The following is a 24,083-nucleotide window of genomic DNA, read 5'->3' on the forward strand; positions in this document are numbered from 1 at the left end:
TTTCCTCTTTTTTCTTACCATGTCTTCAGTGGCACTGGATACGGTACTCGTACTTCGTATTGCTTCTTCCCTTGCAACTTGTTTTTTCATGTTCATGACCATCATCTCCACCATCATCATCCACAATAACAACATAAACTAAAAGACACACACACACACACACACACACACACACACACACACACACACACACACACACACACACACACACACACACATTGAATAAGAGAAAGACAAACAAACATACTGAAAGGCAGACACACTCATATATAGTCAGACAGATAATCAGAAAACATAGTCTACACACACACACACACACACACACACACACACACACACACACACATTGAATAAGAGAAAGACAAACAAACATACTGAAAGGCAGACACACTCATATATAGTCAGACAGATAATCAGAAAACATAGTCTACACACACACACACACACACACACACACACACACACACACACACACACACACACGTATGCCAGATCTGCCACCCTCAAAGCGGTCGTGCTATAGAATTGCATTAACTATGCCTTTATTGTTTCTCTTCCTCTCTTGCTTGGATTCATACGCTTTACCTTGGAAGGAGACAAGGAAGCAAAGCACAGCAGGAGAGGGAATGAAATGATAAGGGAGGGAAGAAGAAAAGGGAAGGAGAAAGGGAAGATTGAGAAGGGGAAAAGGAGGTAAGGAAAGAGAATCAGAAGAATGGAAGAGTAAAGGGAAGGAGAAGCAGAAAGATAAAGGTCTGAAGGAAAGTAGTGAAGAACAGAGGAAGGAAGGGACGAATATTTAAAAACTGGAGGGAGGAAGAGAAGACCTGACAAAGGAAGGAAAGGGTGGAGGGGGACAGAAAGGGAGAAAAGAAGGGAGGCAAGGAATGGAGTCATAGAATGAAATACAGTTAGAAGGGAAGGAGAAAAGGGAGAGAGAAGGGGAAGGAGAAGCGGAGGGGAAGGAGGGAGGGATAAAGTGATAAAGGGAAAATGGACAGAAATATGGAAGGAGGGAGAAAGTGAAAGAGATATGTAGGGAAGAGGAGAAGTTGGTAAAGAAGAAGAGAGAGAGAGGTAATGAAGACGAGAATGAGGTAGTGAAGGGGAAAGAGAGGACGGGAGGGAGGAGGAGAAGAGGGAATAAAAAAGACGGGATGGTGCTGTCCGACAAGTAAGACACTTCAGGAGAAAACGGGGGAGCAGAAGCAAGTCAGGGAGGAGGTCAGAAAGGTGGAGGAGGAGGAAGAAGAGGAGAGAGACACAAATGATTGAAAGTGAGGGATGTTGTTCGCGAAAGGGAATTCCAAAGGGAATTAAAAAAAGACACCAAATACAGTCCAACAACCTTGTTCAACTCCAACATTCATTCAGGCAAAGAATCTTAAACCTGCTCTTTATTTCATGGGCCAGCCATTGCAGACTTTGACACACTATTGGAGAAAAATTCTTGACACTTTGTCATTAGGGCCAACGTGTACGCCAAAAGCACCCCAAGTTAATCCTTTCAGTTCGGAGATGTCTTTCATTTGTTCTTTCTCCCTGCCTTCAGATAGTTCGTTTGGGGGAAACCTCTTGTAGGAATGGAATTAAAGAAGGCTGTATCTAACCCTGCTATTGCACAGTTATTCCAAAACTGAACAAAATCGTCCGAACACAGCAGGAATTAAATAAAGAGGACGACATAGGACACTAAAGAGCAAGTAATGCTGCTAAAAATTTTTATTCCCCCTCACACACACATTTTATATATATATATATATATATATATATATATATATATATATATATATATATATATATATATATATAGAGAGAGAGAGAGAGAGAGAGAGAGAGAGAGAGAGAACTAAAGATATAGTTACCACTGTAGGCCAGGACTGTTCATAACTCAGTATAAGGTTGATTTGACGTGCAGATTTTAAAAAGTGTTAGTAACTGGGTAGATACATTTATATGTCATACCCGCAAATGCAGTTTTGCTTACCGTACCATTAACTCCATACGTAGTGCAATGATAGGCTAATAACTATCAATATCATAGTCATATTATCCATGAAGGAATTATCACAGACATAGTTATACTGTAGTGAGGAAAGTTTTGTTTAGGTTATGAATTACTGTCATGTTTTTTTGCATTAGTGACGCATCTGTACAGCACGTATCCTTAACCAGTGTAACCAGCTCTCGCATGCTGATTTTGTGACATCAGTATCATGTCATTAATGTGGCAACTTTATGGCACCTTTGATTTCCACTAATGCAGCAGACATTGTGAATACATAACTCAGCGTGACAGTTTTTATGTTTGCAATGTTATGTCAAAAAATATTTCTGCACTACGTTATTATACATTTCCAGTAAAGTATGGAGACGTACACCATTGAAGAATATGCTGATATGCACCTGATTTACAGTATGGCAGATGGAAATGCTGCACATGCTGTACACCTGTATGAAGAAAGGCACCCCAACCGAAGGCGACCAAATCTTCGGACATTCGTTGCCGTTGATCGAAGGCTGCGGAAAACAAGCTCATTTCATCGCGGCACTGCAGATTCTGGGGGACATAACCGACGTAGAAATGCCACTGATGATAAAATTTTGAACCAGGTACATGATGAGCTATGTACGAGTACACGATCAGTTGCCGTTGCAGTAATCACGTCGCAGTCAACTGTGTGGGGGTGCCTGAAAAAACAACCAAAACCCATATCACATTCAGAAGGTACAAAGTTTGAATGTGAATGACTATCCACGACGGGTTGACTTTTGCCGTTGGTTCTTGACAGAATACTGAAGATCCTCAGTTCAAGAACACCATCTTATTTACAGACGAGGCAACGTCCACAAGGGATGGTATTTTCAATACTCACAACATGCACACGTGGGTGCATGGTAACCCTCACTCAGCCATATGTAAAGGCAACCAGGTGAAATTTGCAATACACATTAGGGCAGGCATTGTAGGGGATAACGTCATCGGGCCACACGTACTACCAAGAACTTTAAATGGAGAGGTACACAGTCGTTTCCTGGAGGACACACTGCCACTGCTACTTGAGGATGTGTCACTATAAGACAACGCATGTGGTTCATGCATGACTGTGCAATAGCCCATTTTGCCCGACCATCTAGAGAATTTCTGGATATGACATATCGCAATAGGTGGATTGGACATGGTGCCCCTATTCCCTGGCCACGAAGTTCACCTGATCTTAATCCTTTGGATTCTTATCTTCGGGGTCATTTCATGTCTCTGGTTTGTTTGGGAGGTAGAAACACGGATGAATTGTTGCAACGCAATACTGACAAGCGTAAGCAAATCAAACATACACCAGGTATTCTTGAACGTGTCCGACAGTCAATGCTCCGACGTGTAAATGCATGAATTGAAGCAGGAGGAGGCAATTTTGAGCATTTACCATCAGGAGTAGACTGTAGCACCAGTCGAGCAGGGCAGTACTCCCAAGGTGAATGGAAAGCTGATGACAGGGAGAGTGGGAGCTCCCATTTCATCAGCTCGCGGGACTAGGTCCCGATCATCCCTCTTTGCTGAACTTTTTCAGTGTCTTAGTAACGCAGAGAGTAAGCCAGCATGCTCTCCAGTACAAGTTTCTCTATCAACACCAAACTACATGCACAGTACACACTACACTTCCTTTTCCAAAATTGAAAGAAATTATGGCAGCGCAACACGTGGCCTCGGAGTCCCCGGGGGGGGGGGGGACCATAAATTCCTCCACTTTCCGCCCCTCTCCCGGTGACGACTTGAGCTGCCTGGAACCACTGTCTGATTCTCTTCTTCTTCACTTCTGCAACATATGCGGCCTTTCCTCTAACTTTCGCTCTGTCGAGCACCACCTCTCCTTCTCTAAACCTCACCTTTTTCTAACTGAGACTCAGCTGTCTGAGGCAACTGACAGCAGACCCTTTTCTGTATCCTCCTACTTTCTCTATACTCATTTCAAAGCCAAAGGTGGCTGTTGTGTATATATACGCAACGACTTATCTTGCTCTTGTGTTCCTGAACTCGATTCTTCTGAATTCTCTACACTCTGGCTTCGGTTTTCCTGTCATTCTCTGACTAAATATATCTGCGCTGTTTAATTATCTCCTAATTCTACGGACTATCAAAAATTCTTCGACTATCTTACTTCTACGATGGAACACATTCTATCCATTTCTCCTTTCTCTGAAATCTCCATTCTAGGAGATTTCAATGTTCACCACCACCTTTGGCTCTCCTCTCCTTTCACTGATCCACCTTGTGAACAAGCATACACCTTTTCTATTCTTAATGACCTAGAGCAGCTTGTACAACACCCTACCCATATCCTTGACTTGACCTATTCCTTACAACTAATCCTTTTGCTTACAATGTTAATCTTTCTTCTCCATTGGGCTTCTCCGATCACAACCTCATCACCTTAACCTGTCCTATCGCACCGGTACAGCCTGTGGACCCTCCAAAGAAACGTCGTGTGTGGCACTTTGGAGTTGAGGATTGGGAGGCCCTCAGGCAGTACTTCTTTGATTTTCTCTGGAATGATTATTGCTTCCATGGCCGGGAGCCATCTGGGTGTGCCTTGTGCAGTACAGAGGTTATTCTCTTGGGCATGGAAGCATACATTCCTTTCTCATATCTTCTGACTAATGCAAGAAAGCCTTGGTTTAATCACGCTTGTTCTAATGCTGTCGGCAACAAGGAGAGGGCTTATTAAAGGTACCGGAGCCAGCCCACCCCTGAATCATATCTTTTATACGTTTCTGCCCGGAATCATGGTAAGTCTGTTTTTCACACTGCTAAAAATAATTTCATCTGTACTAAATGCTCTAAACACTCCAACTCGAATTTTCCTGCTCCTTCTGGCACCTTCCCAAAAACCTTTCTAACAACTTTACCTCATCATCCTTCCCTCCTCTTTTCTACTCTGATGGCTCTGTAGCTATTTCTTCTACTGATGAAACAGATCTCTTTGCTCAGACTTTCTCCTCCAATTTCACCTTAGACGATTCCGGTGCTGTTCCTCCATCACTTCCCCCTTGTGACTTCCTCATGGCTGACATTAAAATTTCTTCAGTTGATGTATTTTCTGCCATCACAGGCCTCAGTATTAACAAGGCATATGTGCCTAATGGAGTCCCTCATGTTGTTCCCAAGAACTGTGCTTCTGTGCTTACACCCTGCGTAGGCAAACTATTTCGCCTTTGTCTATCAACTCGTACCTTTCCTTCTTGCTGGAAGTTTGCTCTCATTCAGCCAGTCCAAAAGAAGGGTGACCATTCCTAACCCTCTAACTATCGTCCAGTTGCTTTAACATCCTGTGTCTCAGAAGTTTTCGAGTCAATTCTTAATAGAAAAATTTTAAAGCATCTTTCCTATCACAATCTTCTTTCCGATCGTCAGTATGGGTTCCGTCAGGGACGCTCCACTGGCGATCTTCTTACCTACCTTTCAGACTCCTTGTCATCCTCCTTTCGGGACTTTGGCGGAAGTTTTGTCATTGCACTTGACATCTCAAAGGCTTTCGATCGAGTCTGGCATAAACCTTTAATTTCCAAGCTGCCCTCTTACGGTTTCTATCCTTCTATCTGTGCCTTTATCTACAGTATAGCTTCCTTTCTTGTCGTTCTATAGTCGCTGTTGTAGACGGCCATCGTTCTTCTCCTAGATCTATCAACAGTGGTGTTCCTCAGGGCTCTTTCCTATCACCAATTCTCTTCCTTTTATTCATCAATGACCTTTCAAGCTATACATCTAACCCTATCCACTCATACGCTGATGACTCCACCCTTCACCTTTTCATTCGGTTCTTGCAACGTCCATCTCAGCGGTTACTTCAACAAACAAGGGATGAGGCTATGGCACACCTAATGTCTGACCTGGCTTGTATCTCTGACTGGGGAAAAATAATCTGGTTGTTTTTAGTGCATCAAAGACTCAGTTTTTACATCCATCAACCCGACATTATCTTCCACAGGTATACCCACTAATGTTTAATAATATTCAGCTTAATCCTGCGTCATCTTTGAACATGCTTGGGGTTTTATTTACTCGGGACTTATCTTGGAAAGACTGTATTACATCTCTTGTAAAATCTGCTTCCAAGAGATTAGGTGTGCTAAGCCGACTCCGTTCCTTCTTTACCCCTGCACAATTGTTGACTCTATACAGGGGTTTTATCTGCCCCTGTTTAGAGTACAACTCTCATGTGGAGGGAGGCTCCCAACATACAGCTCCTCTCAATAGGGTGGAGTCAAAGGCTTTTCGTCTCATCAACTCTCCTCCTCTTACTGCCTCCCTTTAACTTCTGTTTCTTCGTCGCACTGTTGCATCTTTATCTCTTTTCTATTGCCACTTCAATGGTCACTGCTCCTCTGAACTGTCTGCATGCATTCCTCCACCTCTACGACGGATGTGTAGCACCCGTCTAGCAGCAACCTCTCATCCTTTTTCTGTCCAGCTCTCTAATGCAATAGTTAACCGTTACTCCCAGTCCTTCATTTACGCAACAGGTCAACTTGGGAACTGTCTCCCTCTGCCTGTATTTCCTGCTTCCTATGGTCTCCAATTTTTCAAACGCAGTTTTTCCAGCCATCTCGAAATGATCGGATCTTGAATTTGGCTCTCACTTGTATTTTGTTTTCTCTTGGAAGGAACAATAATTGCGGGGTAGCTGCCTTTGGTTCCTTCTTTCTCGCATAAAGAAAAAGTGGCAATGAAAAGTCAGTATTTACCAATAAAAAGGTGAAAGTTGTATGGTAGTTTCACTCCACATCTCCTTACATAAATACCACACTTTAAATTTATCATTTCATGATAACTAAGCAGAATCCGACATTTTACCATGGTACACTGTGTATTAGAATTGTCCAAGGATTTCATCCTCCAATTCAATGTAGTGTTTGCTGAAACATCCTGTATATGAAATTACTGAAACTAATCCTCAGTGCATATTTTATAAACGCCAGTCATTCAGGCAATTCAATAAACCATTTGCCTGGTAATTTTAAAACTAGATGGACGCCTGGTGGTTTAGTGGGTAAAGAGCGATGTAATTAGACGTGACCAATAAGGATATAAAAACCGAAAGAGGGAAACTAATGATTACACCGTTCACAGAAGAGGAACTGGATAAGTGAAGTTCATAGTCACTTATAATTCACAGTAGACAAATTATTGGCCTACAACAAGTTAAGTGTGTGTCTACACAAGTAATAAAATATCTTATATATATATATATATATATATATATATATATATATATATATATATTATATTATATATATACATATATATATATATATATATATATATATATATTTTATTATATATATATATATATATATATATATATATATATATATATATATATATATATATATATATATATTATATATATATATATATTATATATATATATTATATTATATATATTATATATATATATATTATATATATATATATTATATATATATATATATATATATATATGTTGTTACATATCCTATGATTTCATCATCCTTTGTGTAATTCTAACGTACAGTGTGCGCCTGTTTGATCACGAGCGTGTTCTGCCTCAGTCCCCCCCTTCTACCATTATAGTAGACTAAGTCGTCCTTTCTGTTGTTCAGTGCGGGATTGTCAGCTCTTTTCCCCTAGGATTCATTTGCGCGTCCTTCTTACAAGTTGTATCAAGCTCTGCTGGCCCCTATATAATGAGCTCAGTCTCTGCATCATTGCCACTTAGATCTGCTCCTCATTTTGTTCACATCTCTGTCCTCCCCTGTACAGTTATTATTGAGTGCTCAGGAAGTCTCCAACCATCTAGCAGCTGTGTGTAATTTGAGTATAACTGTTATTGCATTTTTTCTAGTACTGTGTAGCATAAGGTTAATTCTTAGGCCCAGTAAGGTTTTTGTGATTTATGTAAAGGTTCTTTTTGTCAGTCATTTTTGATAATATTTTGTATCTGTAATAATTTATCTTGCATTAACTGAGCATTACCCAGTGTATTTTCATTTTATCAGGGCTGACTTAGATAAATTTACTCTTCCTAATTTCGTGTTAATAGAGGCTATTGAAGTTAACCATATATTTAACCTGTTTTTGCCATTACATTATCCTTAGGAGTCCTGAATATTTTGTTGTTAGTTTGAGCATTAAACTTTAACTTGTAATTTTACCTAACTCTTTTGTTTTGAACCTGGAACTTTACGGGACAGTAGTGATTTTTAGTATTCTCACTTAAAGTGTACATTATCTTTCTCTGTTCCGTAACATAAATTTGGCGACCTCGCCAGGATATTCAGGATATTATCATAAGGATATTGCTCGATATTTTGTGACTGTGATTTATTCATGATATCTACTATTACTACACTTGATGAAGCCAAAGATTTTTTGTCAAATGTGCAAACAGTGTGTGATGTAGAAAACAGAACAAAGAATGAACTTAAGCTTGTTGCTCAACAATTGGGAATTGCAGTTCACTCTCATCATTCTAAAGATCAAATTGTTGGCATGATTAATAAAAGCTTGTTTAATGTAACTCCTCCAAATGAGCAAACGCAGATTGAATTAGCTAAGTTACAGCTAGCCCTGCAGGAGGCTTGTGTTAAGGAGGCTGAATTTCAAGCACGTGCTCTGGAGGCTGAGTCTCAGGCTAAGGAGGTGGAGTCTCAGGCTAAGCAGGCGGAGTCTCAGGCTCGTTTTCAGGAGGCTGAATTTCAGGCAAATGCTAAGGAGGCGGAGTCTCAGGCTCGTATTCAGGAGGTACAGATACAGGCACAAATTGAACTTGCCAGGATTCAGGCAGACCATGAGTATCGCATGAAACAAGGTGGAACTGGATCATCTAGCTCTGATGATTTTGATGTGGCTAAAAATGTTAAACTTGTCCCTCCTTTTAATGAATCTGATTTAACAAAGTATTTTCAGTTGTTTGAGAGGGTAGCTACAGGTTTTAATTGGCCCAAAAGGTATTGGCCAGTACTCCTTCAAACTGTTCTCACCGGTAAAGCTCAAGCTAGAGTCCACCCTGAGTAATATCGGACCAGATCAGAAGACGCCCATTTTCATCGCAAATATGAGTGGTGGCGCAGTTAAGCTCAGAGATGGATGTTATATAGGCGACTTGATGTCCTATGGTGCCCCTGTAAAGAAAGTCAGTGACATACCAGTGATCTCTCCCATAGTCACATCGCAAACTATGACTCAGTCAGAACCTACACGTCTTGGGAGAGAAAAGCTGCTAGAACAATACGTGAAGGTAACAAATAACATTCCCCGTAAAATGCGGTTACTAGCATTTCTTAAAGAATTCTCTGATGTAGTGGCACTTCCAGGAGAACCGCTGGGTAGGACGAACAAGGTGAAGCATCATACTGGGTTGTGCCCTGGTACAAATCCGATTTATGTGCCTGCATACCGCCTACCACACAGCCAAAAGAAAGCAATGCAAGAGGAAGTTGAAAAGATGCTTCATGATGAAGTCATTCAGCCTTCTTCCTCACCTTGGAATGCACCACTCTTTCTAGTACCTAAAAAGGACGGTGGTGTGAGACCTGTTGTAGATTTTCAGCAAGTGAACAAGGTAACCATACCGGATCATTACTCGATTCTGCATCTCAGAGACTTACTGCAGTCCTTGGGTAAAGGATACCCTGTTCACCTGCCTGGATTTAGCGTCAGGATATTGGCAAGTGGAGCTGACCGAAGAGTCGCATCCCATACTGCCTTTAGTACTCCCCGTGGGCACTTTGAATTTCTCCGGATGCCTTTTGGACTGAGTAATGCTCCTTTGACATTTCAGAGGATGGTAAATCAGTTGTTTGGTGACATGATTGGGCAGAACGTCCTAGCATATCTAAATGACTTAATAATAGTAAGCAAGAACATCCACACTCATTTATGTAAGTTAAAACGAGTGATGGAAGCCTTAAGATCCGCAGGTCTGAAAATCAAGCTATCGAAGTGCGATTTTCTTAAAGCAAGTGTTAGATTTCTAGGGCACTTAGTTGATGGCAATGGCATCAAGGCTCTGCCGGATAAGGTTACAGCCATGGTAAATTTCCCTACACCCAAGTCCAAGGACGATGTTTACTCATTCCTAGGGCTTACTGGTTTTTACAGGAGCCTTGTCCACAATTATGCTGCTATTGTATCACCATTGACGACGCTACTTAAGAAGGATGCTGCATGGCAATGGGGACCATCAGAAGAGAAAAGCTTCAGCGACTTCAAGAAATCCGTGACAGAGACTCCCGTGTTAGCGTTTCCTAATTATACTCAACCTTTTTACCTGTGCATGGACGCCTCAGGTTTGGGACTGGGAGTGGTGTTACAGCAAAAGGATGAGGAAGGCAAAACGCACACCATTGCGTATGCTAGTAGGACACTAAGACCCCCAGACAAGCATTATGCGGTAACGCACATGGAGACATTAGCAGTCATGTGGGCTTTAGGACATTTCCAGGATATAATTTTCGGGTACCTGATAATTGTTTTTAATGGATTATGCACCCATACGCTACTTGTTTAAGGGAAGAACTTGCACGGTAGGGTTGCGTGTTGGTTCAGCAAGATAATGGAGTTTGACCCAGAGGTCAGATATTTACCAGGCTGACAAAATGTCATTGCTGACGTGCTGAGTAGTAACATTGCTGCTGTCATATCTGAGGATATCCCTCTTTCTGGGTATTCCCCAGACATGGTAAAGGCAGAACAACATAAGGATACGATGTGGTCTCGAGTCATCTATGCCTTGGAGTCTGGCGACGAGTCATATCTACCTGAACTTCCAGTACCAATGACTCACTTCCATCTTCAATAGGGCCTTTTATATAAACAGCCCCCTGGGAAGGACACTGTGTATCAGTTGGTTGTTCCTACTACATTACAGCAAGCCATGTTACAGTTGGTTCATGATGTACCTCAAGCTGGTTATCCTGGATGCGACAGATGCATACGTGAGGCAAGAAAGAAATACTATTGGCCGACCATGAGGAAGGACATAGAAGCCCATGTTAGTCAGTGTGTCAAGTGCATGGAAATGCGAGGAACGACGGGACCTCCGACTCCCATTTTGGAATATCCCGTACCGGAAAAACCGTGGGATACAGTCTCCATTGATCTCTTAGCGTTGCCGAGGAGTCATCAAGGCTCAAGATGTGTAATGGTGGCGCTCAAGATGTGTAATGGTGGCAGTGGACCATTTTTCGCGATTCACTGGTTTAGCACTTTTACAGACGAAAACCGCAAAGGGAGGTAACGCATGCTTTTGTAACCTCAGTGATTTGCCCATACTCAACACCTAAGGTATTGCTCAGCGATACTGGCAGTGAATTTTGTAACCAAATGTTAGAGGAAATCTGTCGTACGTATGGGGTAAGGCAAGTCTTCATTACGCCTTACAGTCCCAAGAGCAATGGCCTGGTGGAGAGGACAAACAGGAATATACTGGAAGTCTTGAGACCAGCAATTTCAGTTCAACCCGAGTGGCAAGATTGGCCGCCACATGTAGCGGCGGCCATCAACTCCTCAGAAAATTTAACGGGGAAATCTCCTCATTTTATCCTTTATGGAGAGGAGAAGGTGTTACCCTATGATTTGCTAGCTGAACCTCTTACCCCAGTGTAAAATCAAGAGAATTATGCCAAAGTACAGCTTGCAAAGTTTCAGTGCATACATAATGAAGTACGAAAAAGATTAAAAGCCTCAAGAGCGGAGATCATGGTGAAACCACACAAAGGTAATCAAGAAGAGACGTTGGAGATAAGCAAGAAGGTTATGATCAACAACCCTGAGATAACTTCCAAGCTCAGACCTAAGTTCCGCAAACCATATACCATTGTGGAACATGCGCGTGGACATACTTTTCGAATAAGGAATGATGCTGATGGAACTCAGGAGGCAGTACATGCTGACAAGATCAAACCAGTAAGTCAAGAGCTAAACCTAACCAGCCAATTGTCTGATGTGTTGTTCCCTCTGCCTTCATCGCAGTCTATGTTGTCGTCCGTACCTGTCCCTAACCAAGAGTATTGCAGCAAGCTACGATCCCACAGTAAGAGCAATTAAGGAAGTATCTTCTCTTACAAACATGTGGCTTCTACTCCTCGCGCGTTGCTTGGAGTGGACCTATGGAACAATGTCAGACACGGACACGACTGCATTAATGCCAGGAGCACTGAAGAGCCCACTTGGAGAGATATCTCCATGCTCCAGATACAAGAGGTCTCTAAGGGATTGTTCCACCTCATACAGGAACTGTCGAAAGTCGGCAAGTTATTCAACTGGAACCCGCAGTTGACTACCTCAGATAATGAAGTTTTGGTACAAACCTTGCATGGTATAACCGAGCTTCACACTCGACATATAGTTAGGCTCACAGACAGGCTCACTAAATTGCATGTCGCTTTACCTAATGCAGATTCTGATCTTTCCAAGCATGTCCATGCACGTACTAAGTGAGGACTTGTGGATCTCCTAAGTATCCTGTCTCAAAAGCTTTTTGGTACAGCGCTAGACAAGGACGTAGTGCAATTGGGTAGACAGATGCATGATTTGACATTGGCAGCAAAGGCGAATAACAGGTTAATCGTACACATGTATGAACAGTTAGGTGAGTTCACTATTAAAGCTAATGAGATAATTAAGACTACCAACCATCTCATAGGAGTTGTGAACAACATCCAAACCACCTTACCAACCCTGGCTAACTTAGTGTTAATTGCTGAGTACTTATATGCTCTCGACAAGTCAACCACTGCTTTGGAGTCGCATGTAGCCAATATGGTGGACGGCTTAATCGATGCAAGTTTGAATAGGGTTAATGCTTTATTGCTTTCTACTCACATTTTGATCAATGCTGTTGACGTAGCTATGGTGAAGCATGGATTTACGCCGCTTTTTGGTATGAGTCAACTGGAATATTATTACCCATTGTCAGAGGCCCAGTTGACCCATGATGGCATCCTGATATTGGCGCCTATGAGGAATACTGTAAAATACCATGCATGGCGGTTCGTTCCTTTCCCTTTTTCTACTACTAACAATACACTTGTTATTCTGAATGAGGGACCAGAGGTGCTATTTTTGTCGGAGGACAAAGGGTATATGGCTGAGACGACTGTGGATGAATTTAAGGAGTGTAAGGCCTCATGTCGATCTCCATGTATGTCCTGCTCTCCGTTTTGTCTTCATTCCGTCAGGGGTAGAGAAATGTAAGATGACCTTGTTGGACACAAACACTTCCACTGCACTGCAACATTGCACTTTCCAACCCATTCAATTGAAGTCAGTTTTCCATGTTTATGTACATGCGAAACAATACTTTTTCTTTCCTGAGACAGGACATAACATTCACATGTGCCTCACAAAACCAGTTCCTTACGGTAAAGGGTTACTATGTTGCACCCAATTATTGTGAGTTACACAGTAAGTAGATAGCAGTTCTACCTAACAAGCACCATCTAGCCTTGTCGGTGAACTTCTCGTCCCAGTTACGACCCTTTTTACCTTCATTCAGTGTTTCTACCTTGAATGTGAACAGGCTGTCTCATGTGCTCAAGGAGATACAGTTCCTCACTCACCTGAACGAGACTGATTTAGAACCATATGTACTGTCCTGTCTCCCTTCATACCTTTCTCCTTCCTATTTTGGTCCTGGCGTTGGTCTTCTACTTGTTGTGGTCTTGTCCTGTGTTTGTGTCTGGGGTTACTATCTACGAGGCCAAATGAAACCCACTAAAACCACGGATCCGTACTCGTGGATTGCAAGTGGACATGGCTGAATGGTTAGCTACCCTACACATTGGCTAGGCTACACAGTAGTTAGGATAACAATGTTGACGGGGACGTCGAAAGGTGTGGCCGAGCAATGTTCTGGTGCCAACATCATTTTCCCATGACGAGTTGTAATTTCACACTATTGTTACATATTACATATAAAGTTATTTATTCATAATTAACAATGTGTAACGTAGTATGAATGATAAGCAAACAAAAGCCATTTCACTGTAAAGTATGGCTTGGGATAGGATGTACAATCAGATATCTTCTTTTAATCAAAACCTAGAGTAAAGGGAAGGCGATAGAGAAATATGAATTGTATATATGTTTAAGTCTTGGGGGAAATATTTACTTTGTTGGTATAGCTTAATGTAATCAATACTGTTTTATTGACGTGTATAATGTACATGGTATAGTTATGATGCTTCTATTCATGTATAAATCCCAGTTGTCTGTGGAGGTTTAGCACCTCTAATTTAGCTGACTCGGCACCACACCCAGAGGGGATGATGGCCGGCTAGGGCAGAAAGCACGTATCATTTGAACGAGAGGGACGTATAAACTCTGAGCTCTCTCAGTGTCGCAGTTGTATCTTTCTGTGGCCAATAAACAGAGATTTAATTTGCTCAGTTTCAGTTCACCTGCACACACTACCTTCTAAATTCCTTCAACAGGATCCTACACCGATTCCTACCTTCTCCAGTGTGCGAGAAGACTTTGGTGGAGTGTGTCAGCCGGAAGTGACTTCGACCAGGAGCAACGTTACCTTGCTTGGAACTGTGAGGTCACGACTCAGCTGTTAAATATAAATTGGTGATCAGCTGTGGGGTTCCAAGCTGATATATTAGTGACTAGTTGAGGAATCCATACAGCCGAAACATATTTTTGGTTGCAGTGGCGATATTCCTGCCTGCTGTTACAAGTATATCAAGGAGTTCCTGTCAGGCACCGAAATATAGATGCAATTGTTATAATGGACAAAAGCTGTGACATTTTGATACATTGCACTGAATTATTCTCTCTCTCTCTGTCTCTCTCTCTCTCTCTCTCTCTCTCTCTCTCCTTAGTTGGAAATGTGAGGGTGTTACCTATGTGGAAATAGTTTACGCTTTACTAACCAAAAAAAAAGGGGGGGGGACTGAGTTTACATTGCTCCTCCGGCGGAAATCAGGCTGAGAAAGAGCTCAGTCCATTTCTGTCAGTTTTTTTGATATCTTAACGTCCTCTTCGGTACAAGAACGCTTTTGTCGATTATTTTTGCCATCCTAAGACGATTGTATGCAGCTTAGAAAGGCTTTGTAAATTGGAATAGTTAGATACAGTCTTTAACCATCCACCACTAGAGGACTCTACTATATTGACCAAAATTGTCTGGGAGTAGTAAGAACGTAATTGGGAAAGAGTTGATGGTACAGTCAGTCTGTTTTCATTTGACGGAACTGGACTACTCACATAACTTGGATACTAAATCGGGGTTGCACTAACCCCAGTGATATTTAGTTATGAGGCTGGTTTCTCCTAGTTACTAGTCAAATCCACCTTCCAGCCTGACAACACCTGGGCAGCAGCTGAGCTGAAAGGGGTTACCTATCTTTGTCAGGTAAGAACAAACCAATTATAGTGAAGGGTTATGTGAGGGAGGTTATGAAGACGGCGGTGGCACTTAATGGAGGAACCTGCCACCTTATGACTTCCTTCCTACCTCCTTCCCCTCTCACTGATACGTCCCTCTAATCTTCGCTTCTTTCTTGCCTTTCTCTATTACTCTTCCTCCAGTCTCCTCTTTTTCCTCCCTCCTTCCTCAATGTTTGTTTCCTGTCTCCATCTTTCCCCTTTCCTTCATTGCTGCTTCTTTCCTTCTCCTTTCCTTACTTTCCTTCATTGCTGCTGCTTTCCTTCTCCTTTCCTTACTTTCCTTCATTGCTGCTTCTTTCCTTCTCCTTTCTTTACTTTCTTTCATTGCTGCTTCTTTCCTTCTCCTTTCCTTACTTTCCTTCATTGCTGCTTCTTTCCTTCTCCTTTCCTTACTTTCCTTCATTGCTGCTTCTTTCCTTCTCCTTTCCTTACTTTCCTTCATTGCTGCTTCTTTCTTTCTCGTTTCCTTACTGATTCGCTTCTCCCTCCTTCCTGCATCCCTGCTTCTCTCCTTCCTTCTTCATCCCTCCTTTTATCTTCCCTCCCTCATAGTTGTTTAGTTCCTTCCTCTTTCCTCTCATTTCACTTCTCCATCACTGACTTTCCTTCTTTCTTTCCTCACTTATCCATTCTCTCCTTCTTCATTGCTTCCTATCTTCCTCTCTTCTTTCTTCCCTTCTTCTTATATGACTTCATAACTTCTCCCTCCTTCTATCCTCCTTCTTTCATAAATTCCTTCCATCTTCCTTCCACAACATACCCTCCCTTCCGACCAGCATCTTCCTCTTCTTCATCTTCTCTCTCTCTCTCTCTCTCTCTCTCTCTCTCTCTCTCTCTCTCCACTCATTCCCTCTTCGCTCGTTTCTCCTTTCTAACCTCCTTCCTACCTTCCTCCTTTTTTCCCTTTTCCTCTCTCTCTCTCTCTCTTTCTCTCTCTCTCTCTCTCTCTCTCTCTCTCTCTCTCTCTCTCTCTCTCTCTCTCTCCATCATTCATTTATTCCCTCTCATTCCGTCCTCACTCTTTTCTTCCCTCCACTTCCTTATCTCTCTGTCCCCTCCTCCTTCCTTCTTCCCCACGCCAGTTTATGTCGCAGCCACAAATTCACAGTTTTACTCAACTCTTACAAATTTTACCCGGTAGTGTGTGTGAGCTGTGGCCCCTCGTCATTCAGGCTTACTTACGTTCTTACTAGCCACCTCATTTGCGTACCTACTTACTTACATGCTTACTGACCTACCTACATTTTTACTTATATGCCTACTTATTGAATCATTTACTTAACCAGATTCTCATTGCGACCTGGCAGTGAAGGAAGGATCTGTTTCCCATTTTATATATATGCCAGGGATGACAGCCTCCATTCGATATGCAAGCAGTTCTGATTATTATCCAGACAATTCTACTCTGAAATTCCTAAATGTTGATCTTTCGATATACAACCGTCATCAGAAACTCATCTAAAAATCCTGTTAATATGAACCTGTGATTTGGTGACACTGTATGGCGATGTGGTGATAGATAGAGTACATTTTATCTTTATTTATTTTTTATGTAAAAGGCTGATTGGTTCATTTAACAGTCCACAGAAAACTGAAGCAAATATCTACTGTGGAGTCACATGGAGAGACAGGCTGACGAATGAGGATATAAAAGAGCGTTGTGGTGTTGATGTGGATGTGATAGGAAGCGTTATGAGGAACACACTGAGGTGGTTTGGCCATGTGGAGAGGATGGAGGGTGAAAGACTGACGAAGAGAGTGTATGTGAGTGAGGTGGAGGGGGAAAGGGGGAGGGGGAGGCCTAGGATGAGATGGAGGGATGGGGTGGAGAGGTATATGAGAGAGGGGTGTGTGAGTTGGGAGCAGGGGAGTGAAATGGTGGGGGACAGGGCGACTTGGAGGCGATTTGTTTGTGGCCACCCCAAACGGGATTGAGGCGTCTGGCAATAGATAGATAGATAGATTGGACAACTGAGGACAGTAATATTAAGCCACCTTTAAGTCAACAAACTTATTATACTGAGAAGTTTGTTGAGCTCCGAAGATGACAGTGCAGGGTTTCGAATGCCAGTGTTTACTGTCTTGTTATTAACTGTAATGAAATGGATCGATGCTAATATCTTCAACCTTTCACACAGTCTATTTAATATTTGAAGAATGTATTTAGTTTTCCATTCTCCGTAAAGGCAGTCGTCGTGGGTCAGCAGTGTTCCAAACTTTTACCTTAAAGTCATTTAGTCCAACGACAAATTTCAGTCCAAGATTTTCAGTTCGTTTTTCAGTTACTCATATAAGTCGTGGATGTGTTTCAGATTATCTTGAAGTTTTTCATTTGCTACGTGGTCATTAATATGTAGGAATGTCACACACTCCTATAAGGTTTTTCACCATTATCATCATCCAGATCTCCTTTCACAAAAAAAGGTGAGGCAAGGTAGGGTCCAAAGAGGCAAATAAATAAATAAATAAATAATAATTAAAAAAATAATAATTTCCAGAAGACTGTAACAGTCAGACACATAAACTGATCTCCACGTATGAGAGTATTCCTGAGAAGCACGTTTTTTTTTTTTTTTTTTTCAATAACAGCGGAGGAAGGAAAAACAAATGAATAAAAAAAATTATAATACATACAACAGATTACTAGTGTCCTCCATTCATAAATCATCTGTAACAGTTAGATCTGAACAGCTGTAGATTGAAGTTTGGTGGGAAACAACTCTGGGGAAGCGAGTTCCAAAGAGATGCAGTTGGGGGAAAAAAAGAATTCTGATAGGTGGAAGTTCTGCAATATGGCTGTGTGACATTCCAGTCATGAGCGCTACCAGATGTCCGTGTAGAGCGAGGGATGGCATGAAGAGGTGACAGAATGGATGTAACTTTGAGCATTTGCCATAAAAGTATCTGTAAAATAATGCAAGGGAGGCAACATTTCTTCTTACTTGCAGGGGAGGTAGTTCATTTGTAACAGTAGGGTTATTAATAATTTCAACAGCTTTGTTCTGAATTTTGACAAGATGTTTTTGTGCTACTTAAATAGCAGGGTTATTAATAATTCCAACAGCTTTGTATTGAATTTTGACTAGTTGTTTTAGTGCAACCTCTCCACAGCCATTCCACAAAGGTGAGCAATATTCAAGTTGAAAATGCACATGTCATAAGTTATAGCTAGCTGCTCATCAGTGAAGAGGCTATGAAATCTGTATAATAATCCTAGTTTCTTTGAGGCGGTTTTTAGCAAGTGATCTGACGTGAGAGGTTTAGCTGAGGGCATTGTTAAGTGAAACACCAAGAATTTCAATACTTTTAGTGACAGGAATATTTGTAGCATTGAAGGTAAATATAGGAATCTGGCAATATCTGTCTATTAGTAAACTGTATATATTTGGTTTTATTGGCATTAAATGAGACAAGGTAATTTTGTCGCCATTTAGTGATCCTAGATAAGTCTTGATTTATGGAGATGGCTGTAGTGAGTTTTGAGTTAAGAGATATTAAACTCTGTGAATGGGTGTTTAGGAATGAATGAACTGTGAAGTGTTTAGTCATCTGCATTTGAATGGATTGGATTATGGGTGACAGATAAGAGATCATTAATATGAATTAGGAATAGGGTTGGCGCCAGAACTGACCCTTGTGTCACGCCGGCATAATTGAGTGGAAACTGGAATATACATCATCTACTTTTATCTTTCTGTAGATGAGATATGAATTTTTCTTTTATAATACCTAAATAACTGTTGGTCAAACTGCCATCAAAATGTTTACACACTTGTCCAGGAACAGACAAAACTTCTATGGCCAAGAAGTGCCTCATTTCTGTTATGGTTTTTCCCTTATGGAAAAACAGTTGAAAAGAGGAGTGCCCGAAATATAATGTCACACATTAATGACCTTCAGATACAAATATTTGAACAATTTTATCACGGGATTCCCTTCCATGCTTATGTATCTATAATATTTTTGGAGTTAATTGAGGTTGAAAATTCATGATTTTTGGAATATTTTGGACCTGTGACCTTGAAAAGTAGCTCAAGGGCACTGATGTTTGTGTGTGTGTGTGTGTGTGTGTGTGTGTGTGTGTGTGTGTGTGTGTGTAAAAACTCAAAAACCTTTGGTCAAACTACCACCTAAAAGTGTACAGTCCTGGTCCAGGATAAGCCAAAACTTCTAAGGCCCGAAAGTCCCTCATTTTTGTTTTGTTTTTTCCTGCATGGAAGGCCACTTGAAAATGGAATGTCCGAAATATCCTATGTCACACATGAATGACCAAAATTTTTCACACAAATTTTTGAAAATAATTTTATCAAGGGATTTCCTTCAGTGTTCTGTATATATGACAGTTCTGGAGTAAACAGCTTGAAAATTTATGATTTTTTTTTATTTTTTACAATTTTGGACCCATGATCTTAAAACAGTGAAGTTCCCTGAAACGGGTTAGTGTAAGTGGGTCATGATGCTGTAGCCTACATCCTCAATAAGTATAACAATTGGAGAGGAAAAGAGACGGAATAATAATAATAACAACTAAAAGACTGTAGCTGTCAGAGGCAGTTACTGGTCTCCACTTATGAAACTACTGCTGACAGGCACAACTTATGTTTTTTTTTTTTTTTTTTTTTTTTTTTTTTTAGTAACTCAAAACCATTAGTTAAACTACAACCAAAAAGTACACAGACCTGGGCCAGGACGAGACAAAACCTTTAAGGCCAAGAAGTGCCTCTTTTTTTTTTTTTTTTTTTTTCCCTCTGTATGGAACAGCAATTGAAAAACTGAGTGTTCAAAATATCGTAATATCACGCATGAATAATCTTAAAGTTTTTTTCCATACAAATTTCTGGAAAATTGTTTTATCACTGGATTTATTTCCAAGTTCATGTATCTATCATGTAGTAAGTTCATGTTGAATTTTTTTCCCCGACCTGTGACCTTGAAAAGTAGGTCAAGGTCACTGAAACTGGGTCAGTGTAATGGGATCATCGTGCTGTACGAGTACATTCCCATTAAGTATGATGAAAATCAGAGACGAAAAGTGATGGAATAGTAATAATAATAATAATAATAATAATAATAAAATAATAATAATAATAATAATAATAATAACAATATTAATAACGAACTTTGTAACTGTCCTACGGACAGTCACTAGTTTCCATCTACTAGTTCTTGGTGACCTTGACCCCATTAGGGAGATTAGGATTTTTTTTTTTCTATCAGCAGTAGTCCATGCCAGGACACAACCCGGGCCTTTCAGGTTCACTGTGCAGTCTCCGGTTCTTTGGGAAACGTTGGGAGGCTCTGAGGCCGAATTTATGATAATAACATACTTTCGTCGTGTAGCTGCAGCAAAGAATCTTACCCTTGGGTTGTTGTTGTTGTTTAAAGATAACTTCCTCCTGTAGAGGGAGCCGGGTCATACTGTACATTAGCCCGGTCAGTGGGGATGGCTTTTGCCAGGGGCATCTCCTGGTGGGCAACTGCCACCCACCAGGGTCCACTGGTGGGCCACCCAGCTTTCCGCCAGGGCAACCCGGCAGCCCACCAGAGGACTCGCTGGGCGCGGACACTTTGGGCAGAGAAAATACTCTTGGGATAAGGTATTTTTAATATGAACAAGATCTGAAGACCCCAAGGTAACGTCTTGTGTAACATCAAGAAGGGATCTTACAAAGGTTTCGAAGAACGTGTGTCTGCTACTGTTTCTTACAATGACCTTGACCCCACTGGGGAGATTTGGATTTTTTTCTTTCCTATCAGCAATGGCCCATGCCAGGGCACATAACGTAGGCTCTTCAGATTCCTTGTGCAGTCACCAGTTCTCCTGGAATCGTTTTGAGATTCTGGGGAGAGGAGAGAATAATATTGATACAACCAACGAAAACAACAGCCTCCGTTACGTAGTGGGTGGAGACTAATAATACCAGTGAAAACAATAGTGTGTCGGTGGAGACAAAAGTAGAATTGCTCTGGCATCTGCGGCGAGACTCTTGTTTTAAACAGACTGTTGTAAAAATTAGCTACCCTTAACAGAGAGATCCACTACCCAGATTTTGGAGGTGCCTTAACAAAGTGCCCTGATTAAGCATTTTTACAAAAGTTGTCGCTAGATGGCGCCACTCCAGGTGTCAGCTGATAGTTTTGGATTTTCCATGTGAAATTACCTTATAAGGTACCACTCTTATGTCTCCAAAGGCCTCCGTGTAATAAAATCCACCAGAAGCAGCAGCAGAATAAGAATAAGAATAAGAAAGCTGACCACTCATTGTCTGCTACCGTTTCTTAAAATGACCTTGACTCCATTGGGGAAATTTGGATTTTTTCCCTAATGCCATTAGCCCATACCAGAACACATAACCTCGGCCCTTCAGATTCCTTGAGAAGTCTCAAAGAAAGCATGTGTCTGCCACTGTTTTGTACAATGACCGTGATCCAGTAAGGGAGATTTGGATATTTTTTTTCTATCAGTAATGGTCCATGCCAGGACATATAACCTGGGCCCTGCAGATTCCATGCACAGTCTCCAGTTCTCCTGGAATCGTTGCGAGACTCTGAGGCGGGAATAATAATAATAATGCCGCAAAAACAATGGTCTCCACCCACGTAGTAGGTGAAGACTAATAATGATAATAAAAATGACAGATTCAAAGATCTCCAGCTACTGTAATAGGTGGAGATTGATAATAACATTGATAAAAATAATGATGGATACAAAGATCTCTACCAGTGGTAATAGGTGGAGATCAATAATAATAAAAATAATAATAACAGAATGATATACTTGCCAAACATTGCCCAGTTGAAGGAGCCACACTCCCATTAACTCACCATTAAAGCCCCAGGAATCCTGGTTCAAGGTGATAGGTCAAAAAACATTCCACACTTAATTTTACTCTCATCTGTCCGACAGAGTCAGTCCGACGATTGTCTTGTTAAAAATGGGTACTAAACCCTGGTCATGCACAAAATCCAGCCAGCCAGCTCGATCGATTCTCAGTTCCCCAGCTTCGTTAACCCCTATACCTCTATCACACATTCAAAAGTTATTCATTACAGATCAGAGAAATGTTGTAAACTGTCACGTGCCTTTCCATTACAAATAAAGACTTATTATAAACAGGCGACATGTCTCATATTCCCAAAGAGTCTTCAGTTTATTGTCAAAACGCTTCTTATTACAAGTCGTGGATATTCTTCAAACTGTCCAAAGCCTTTCTCATTATATATAGTCAGACCCCGTCATAATGTTACAGACATTAATATTACGGTAAATTACGGAAAAATCGATATAATCAGCTGAACTTTTGGGGGACAAAAAACTAGGGCTCCTTATAACAATGATAAGGTCCATCCTAATTTGTGTAATATGCAACTACTCGTTTTCTGTGGTAATTCGTTATTACAAAATATTATCACTTTAAGTTTCTTTGATACCAGCTATATAAAGCTGGTATGTCAGTTTTCCAATATATAGTACGATCAAGGTGACCAGATTTATCTGGAGCTAAAAGCGGGAAACTATCTCTTCCCCCCCCCCAGCACGCGCACATATATATATATATATATATATATATATATATATATATATATATATATATATATATATATCAGCAGCAGCAGCCGTTTGAGTATCCACTGCAGGACCGTCCTATCCCGACCGAAGTTGGGACGATACAGCCAATGTATCTCTACTAAGTGGCTTAGGCTGTCTGGTAGAGATTGTATGCAGGGTCAGAAGTGCTTGTAAGTGTATTTGTAGTGTTGGAGTGGCTTTGGATGTGTGTGTAGTCTGTGAACCATGTGTAATCGGCCCGCGCAAGCGGACTGGGTGCAAGCATACTTTATAATAAGCGACACTGGTTCAACCACAGCACCCCTTGTGTCTGCCAATGCAGTACATAGCTGGGTGAACACTCCCAAAGTTTATTACCCTGGCTGGGCACGAACCCTGGTTCACCCGTGTACGAAACGCACACTCTACCACTGCACCACAGGGGCTCCATATAGTTGCAAGGAAAGTGGAAAGGTTACAAGAGGATGAGAAAAAGGCAGAGTATAAGAGAGAAGTGGAGGAACGATTGGGCAAATATGAATTGGAGCAGATGAGAGACGTGGAAGGTGTGTGTAGGATATTTACAGAAGAAATATGTGCAGCATGTGATGTGTGTGGAAGGAAGAGAAGACGGAGGGGGGTGCAAGGAACAGCGTGGTGGACTGAAGAGGTGAAACAGGCTGTGGCACAAAAGAAGAAAGCATACAATGAATGGATGAGAAATAGGGGCGTGGAAGAAGTTGAGAGGCGGAAGAGAGAGTTATATGTAGAAAGAAAGAGAGAGGTGAAAAGATTAGTAAGAGAGAGTAAGAAGAGAGTGCATGAGGAATTTGGAAGGAATTTGAGTGTAAAGTGGAGGGACTGTAAGAAAATGTTCTGAAAAGAGGTGAAAAGAGTAAAACAGGGTGGAAGTGAAGTTAGCAGGGGAGTGAAAGATAAAAATGGTATATTACAAGTGGAGAAGGGAGAAAGAGTGAGCTGATGGAGAGAACACTTTAAGGAATTGTTGAACGTAGAGGATGGAAGTAACGCGAGTATAAGTGGCTGGGGAATGGCTGGGAGAAGGATGGAGGTGAGAAAACAGAAAGAAATCAGTAGGAT

The 24,083-nt window shown here is 41.3% G+C and overlaps 1 protein-coding gene across 1 annotated transcript in view; it reads right to left on the minus strand.

Annotated features, from left to right (window-relative positions):
- Nucleotides 1-24,083, minus strand: part of LOC145408504 (protein FAM200C-like) — a 121,436-nt gene that overhangs the window by 21,261 nt on the left and 76,092 nt on the right. The window contains exon 4 of the mRNA XM_080279237.1: nucleotides 20,793-20,999. Within this exon, the coding sequence (XP_080135363.1) occupies nucleotides 20,793-20,999 (207 nt within the window). The remainder of the gene's footprint in view (nucleotides 1-20,792; nucleotides 21,000-24,083) is intronic.

Source organism: Coenobita brevimanus, chromosome 77 (assembly GCF_032717465.1).
Source record: "Coenobita brevimanus isolate Jiangsu-jjx chromosome 77, ASM3271746v2, whole genome shotgun sequence".
NCBI lineage: Eukaryota > Metazoa > Arthropoda > Malacostraca > Decapoda > Coenobitidae > Coenobita > Coenobita brevimanus.